We start from the raw sequence: 5,884 nt of genomic DNA on the forward strand, positions 1-5,884 counted from the left end.
ATGGCAAATATGAAATGCAAAAGAATATGAATTGAAGAGAAGAAGAAAGAGTTAAAAAAAAAAGAGCATATAAGAAACAAAAGGACAAAATCAAAACGGCATTTCTTATCTGTCCATAAAAATGTAACTAAAATATAATTTTAAAAAAAGGAAAAATGGAAAAGAGATGAGAAGGAATTTTCAGGGAATCTTACCAGAATGAAGAACTGAAACCGTGTGTTGCAAACTGAGGAATTTTAGATGCTGGATGGATCGGTTCATCTTCACAAATAAGAATCTTGTTTGTTCAATTTCTTCCTAATTTAATTACAATATCTTTTTCTGTGAAGAATCGTACGAAGAACAAATTAGCTTTGGCTTTTCTACTTTTACAAGATGATGATAGAGATCAGAATGCTAACAGCTGTACAAAATTAGAAGGAAAAAGAAGAAGATCAAGGAGAGGGAAGTTTACAAAGAAGGTAGGTCGATTGAATACTAAATGGAGGTTTAAGCCTAATTAATATTATTTAATTTATTGTTTTTGTTCTTATGGCTTTACTCGAACCCATTCGTAACGTCCTTCCAACGGAACATCCTCAACAATATCGTAATTATACCTGCAATTTGTGTTCACAATTTTTTAACTCTGTTAATTTCTTCCATGGCTACAAGAAAATTTGAAGAAGCTATTAGCTAGGCATCCTCCATTAAACTTACTTCTCAGCGAAACGTTTCTGTATGTTTTTCTCGGCAGCGATGAAGAATTCTTCCAGCTCCGATTCCGCCGGCATCTTCACCGAAGACGAAGATCTATTGCTGGAAGTCGCTTCGCTTTTCCTCGCCGGAGACTCCATATCGCCGGACTGCGGTGATTGGAATTCGCTAGACGGAGTCGTCTCTCTGCTGCAAGAAGATGAAGAGGAAGAACGGATCAGAGCGTGAAGATTTATGAGACTCTAATCGCAAACTGTGTATTTATGGACGAAAGAGAGAGGAATTAAAATCACAAACGGAAACAATTAATTAATCAATTAGTTTAATGGAGGTCAAGTCCGTTTCTGAAACGCTCTTTCTTTGAGTTTTGAATTCAAAAATTCGGTAACAAGGAAGACTCAACAATTTCAGATCGAGATCAGTAGGAAATTAATTAAAACCTTTCTCGGCTGGATTTGAACGCGACTCCATGTTCATCATTCTCATCCTGCAAAAAATAATATGAACACAAAATTTTCAGAAACAAACGAAATCAAAAACAGAAATCACAAGTCACAAAAACAAACAAACAACTCGGAATCAATTTAGAGTTAAAAAAAACTGTGACCTCCAGATCTACGAACTTGCTCTCCTCAACAATCTCGTTGCAAGCGTTACTGGAGCAGCAAAAGGCGGACGTATCGTCATCGGAGGTAGGGCTAATAGAGGTTATTTCCGCCGGCGGTGAAGGAACCGAATTCTCTGGAAAAAGAACACGGCGTCGGCGGCTCCGGAGCTTGAGAAACGAGGTTGTCGTGGTGGAGATTTCAAAGTCTATTCCGGCGGTGATCTTCCTCTTGTTGTCAGGTGGAGGTCTAGTAGTTCTTAGGTCGACCTCCATGACTGCAATCTCTGCAACTCCTCTACATTTCCTCACCATATCTCAATCTGATCTCTTCTTCTTCTCTCCTCAGAATTGGTTGGTTTTCTTTGTGGGTTACAGAGTACGAAAACAGAGAGAGTGGAAGAGAGAGAAAGAGACTCACTGTGGCTTTCAGGGACGGTTGATGCTGATGGTGATACTCATCACCACCACTCTACGCTACCCTACGGATTGCTTTTTTTTTCTCTCTTTCTTTTTTCCTTCTAATTATTTAATTTTAATCTTTTATTTAATTTTCCTTTTAACTATATGCAGTTAGAGATGCCCATTTTCTTCAAGGATTGAGACTCGGTGAGAACCCGCCCGATAAGTATCACACACAAATACATATATCCATAAATAATAATAATAATAATATATTATTTACATAGTAGAACATTATAGTTAATTTTAAATTTTCATAACCTTTTCATAGTTTGATACATTTTTAGAATGTTTTAATGTTAAGACTTTCCTATTTTTATGATAAAAATGTTTTAATATATAACACTAAACTATAATATTGTAATATTTAATTTTTAAATGGTGAGATTAAATAATTTAATTATATAAAATATTACTAATTTTATTATAACATTATATTTAATTTTTAAATTGTGAGATTAAATAATTTAATTATATAAAATATTATTAATTTTATAACAAAATGTTATAGTATTTTATTTGAATAAAAATATATTAGAAATAACTCATTTAATATATAATATTTTATTTGATTGAGAATAGATTTAAAAATTATTAAAAATAAATAAATTATATAAAAAAATAAGTGGGAAATTTTTTCCGCGGGAACTCAGTTCCCGCCAATTTTCCGTGGAGAATTTAACCAAGATGGGAACAGAGAAGGCTTCCTTGACCCTATCCCGAGCCGTGGACATCTCTATATGAGAGTGGAAATCAAACATTGTAAAAGTGATATTACACTTGAGCTAGACTCATTTGGCTTTTTAAATTTCAAACTAATAAACATTTTGGTATCACTTTTCTTGAAATATCATTTTAGTTTCTCAATCTCAACATTATTTTGTAACAATTTAGTTTTATTTAGGTTTGGTTTTGTAACCATTTGATTTTTTATTTTGTTTTTGAACATTAAACATGTAGGCACTACTTTCACCTCCAAATTTCTTCTTTTGTTATTTATTTTTTACCAATTGTTTAAAAAATCAAGCTAAATTTTGAAAACTGAAAAAATAATTTTTATTTTTGAAATTTGGCTAAGAATTCAACCATTGTATTTAAGAAAAATGTAAATTATTGTAAAAAATGAGGAGAAAATAGGCTGAATTTTCAAAAACAAAAAAAAAAAAAAAATGGTTACCAAATGAGACTTTATGTATCATCAAAATTTTAACAATTTATTCAATTTAGTCCATATATACACCAATTTGAGCACATGGAAACATAACTCAAGAAAGCCATACTTCCCATAAAAAATATAGACCTCATTTATAACTATTTGGTTTTTTAAAAAAAAAACTAAATTTATTTTCTCCCAATTTTTTGTAATAGCCAAATTTCAGAAATTAAACAAGTATTTAAAAATTACCCTTTTTAATTTTTTTTTTTCCAAAATTTAGCTTAGTTTTTTAAAATATTGTTAAAAGGTACCTAACAAGTCAATAAATTTAGAGGTGCAAAGAATGTTATAGACTTAATTTTCAAAACAAAAAATCAAAATCAAATAGTTACTAACTAGATTTTGTCAAAAGTATTTAAATAAAAGTGATTTTTTTAAAAAAATATTTTTTTATAATCAATTCAAACCACCCTTAGTCTGTATAGTTTAAATAAGAATCATATATAATTTCAACGGTAAAAAAAACATTTAAAAAATAAGTTTCAACTTTTATTATATGGGTGACTCTTCGTATTTCTTTATACGACAATCTTTTTTTTAAAGAAGTTTTAATAAATTTTAATAATATTTTTTATGTTAGAGACTTGAATTGTTTGTAACAAAATTTTGACGTAGTAATTGAATTATTATTTTTATAAAACTTCATGAAGGTATTTTATAACCTAAAAAATCTCTATTCGGTCTCCTCAGATATACTCGTCTTTTTAACATGTGTCTTGCATGTGGTATATTATCCACTATTTTATTTGCATTGATGATATGATACGGTTATTTTTGCAATTTAATTAACTAAACAGAAAAAGAAAAAAAAAAAAGAGATTAATTTTAATGTATTTTACTTTTAGATGACTATTCCAAAAGGTTTTTTTGATAGATGGTAGTATAAGAATCTAGGTTAGCCTTTGCATCTTATATGCAAATACGAGAAACCTTTATACATTTTTTTCAAAGGAAGAAATCTTTATATTAATGGTCAGCTTAACAATAAATATAATTTAACTGATGTAGTACTTATATTATCGATCATTAAGAAAGTTTTTGATTTTCCTCTCACATATTATATATATAAAAAAAATAGTCAGTTTGCCAAATTATAGCAAGTAGCAAAAATTATACTACATATAAGTTTTGTTGATTTAAAAAAATTGAAACGGTTGAATATTTATATTTTAGCTAATTATTTTTTATTCATGGCTTACTAAAATCACGTAACACTATTATTCATTTAAAATTAAGAAAACCTAACAAAGAGAAAAGATAATAGTGTTTCTTATTAGGACAAACTAATTTTTTGGTCCTCAAGTTTTAAAAAATAGGTCTGTCTGGTCCCTGAATATTCAAAACAAATCTTTTTAATCATTGACATTTTAGAATAGATGCATTCAATCTCCAAGTTTTCAAAATGTACATTTTTAATCAAAGTATCTAAGAATCGGTTTAAAAAAATCCTTGAAATATTTTTATTTTAATTATATGAATATTGAATTACAAAAATATGTTTCAAAAATAATTTTAGAGAGAGAATCTTAAAAAAATAATTTTAATTTAAAATAATAATAATAATAATAAATTAATGCAAGGATCTCTTAAACATATTTTTAAAAAATCAATGACCAGAAAGTATATTTTGAAAATTTAGGGTTCAAATGAAGCCACTCAAAAAAACTTGAGAACTAAAAAAATGATGTTTTAAAAATCAAAAACCAAACACACGTATTTTAAAAACTTGAGGACTAAAAAGGTAACTTTTTCTTCTTATTATTACGTAAGAGATTACCCCATAGAATTTGATGCAAATGTATATGATTAGCTTCAAATGATACTATATCTTTAAGCTTAATAAAGACCACCTCTTAAATAACAACTTACCTATATCGCAGGTGTTTTTTAAGGTATATAGTTCAACTATGAAGCACAAATACTTTATGTGAGGCAAAAAATCAGTATCAGATACGTACCGGATACTGATACTTCCAGATACGTATCTGACACGCAATTTGACGTATCTATATTTTCATATATTTTCCAGATACGTATCTGACACGCGATTTGACGTATCTATTTCTATGCGTACTTTTTTTTAAAGGAAAAAAAAAGTAACTCATCTAATCTTTCCCAATCTAAAATTAGGCAACTTATTTAAAAAGCTCACTACTCGAGTCTAAAACTAAAAGAAAAATAAATAAATAATGGACCAAACCCTGGACTAGAATCATATAATCTCCATCTTCACATTTGAATCCCCACAGAGTCCATCAAAATATAAACCATTTGGATATTTTCAACAATTCAATGAAAAAGTTCTTCGTTTATCTTCATACTTCTCCCTCTAATCTTCTTCTTCTTCTTTGTCATATGAGTCACTTTTCTATTGCATTTATTAACTACTGTACTTAAACATCTTAGATGTTACTTTTTTTGTATTGTATTTCAGTGTTTGTATTCTATTTTGCGCTATTGTTATTAACTTGTATTCTAAATTTATTTATATCCTATATTTTTTAAAGGAAAAAAAATGTAACTTCAACATATCAGTACCATCATTTTTTAGAAATATATATATAAAAATATATATAAAAAAAGATGTATCCTTAGACGTATCTGTATCTTAGTTTTTTAGAAATTGACGAATTATCGTATCCGATCGTATTCGTATCATGTAGCCGTATCTATATCTATGCTTCATAGTAGTTCAAATATTACATCAATAAAAATTAGCTGGAAAAAAAATAATGAATGAGAGGACAAAAGTTGATAGACATAATAGTACACTTTTATAAGAAAGAGAAGTAGCAGAACGCTCTTTATATTTGTTAAAACAATAAATAATAATAATAATCATAATAATAATTATATTATGATTATTAATTTAATAAATAGGTATATTTTTACAAAGTGTATATTGT

At 28.1% G+C, this 5,884-nt stretch overlaps 1 protein-coding gene across 2 annotated transcripts; it reads right to left on the reverse strand.

Annotated features, from left to right (window-relative positions):
* Positions 1 to 215: 215 nt before the first annotated feature.
* Positions 216 to 1,839, reverse strand: LOC120087809 (cyclin-dependent kinase inhibitor 7-like). Of its 2 annotated transcripts, none has more exons than XM_039044714.1 (4): positions 1,304 to 1,839; positions 1,137 to 1,183; positions 700 to 882; positions 216 to 599 (listed from the first exon to the last, which is right to left on the reverse strand). In XM_039044714.1, the coding sequence occupies exons 1-4, from the start codon at positions 1,613 to 1,615 to the stop codon at positions 530 to 532; spliced, it is 612 nt and encodes a 203-aa protein (XP_038900642.1). In that variant the 5' UTR covers positions 1,616 to 1,839; the 3' UTR covers positions 216 to 529. The 2 variants fall into 2 exon arrangements, with proteins under 2 accessions (XP_038900642.1, XP_038900641.1); XM_039044713.1 differs by having other exon boundaries at positions 700 to 885; positions 1,304 to 1,835.
* Positions 1,840 to 5,884: the final 4,045 nt, after the last annotated feature.

Source organism: Benincasa hispida, chromosome 10 (genome assembly GCF_009727055.1).
Source record: "Benincasa hispida cultivar B227 chromosome 10, ASM972705v1, whole genome shotgun sequence".
In the NCBI taxonomy this organism is placed as follows: domain Eukaryota; kingdom Viridiplantae; phylum Streptophyta; class Magnoliopsida; order Cucurbitales; family Cucurbitaceae; genus Benincasa; species Benincasa hispida.

Excerpts from the sequence above, each read along its gene's own strand:
- LOC120087809 (XM_039044713.1), bottom strand. The coding sequence starts at position 1,615 with ATGGTGAGGAAATGTAGAGGAGTTGCAGAGATTGCAGTCATGGAGGTC. Across the intron at positions 1,184-1,303 it reads GCAAGTTCGTAGATCTGGAG|GATGAGAATGATGAACATGG; the intron begins GTCACAGTTTTT and ends TATTTTTTGCAG. Across the intron at positions 886-1,136 it reads TTCAAATCCAGCCGAGAAAG|CAGAGAGACGACTCCGTCTA; the intron begins GTTTTAATTAAT and ends ATCTTCTTGCAG.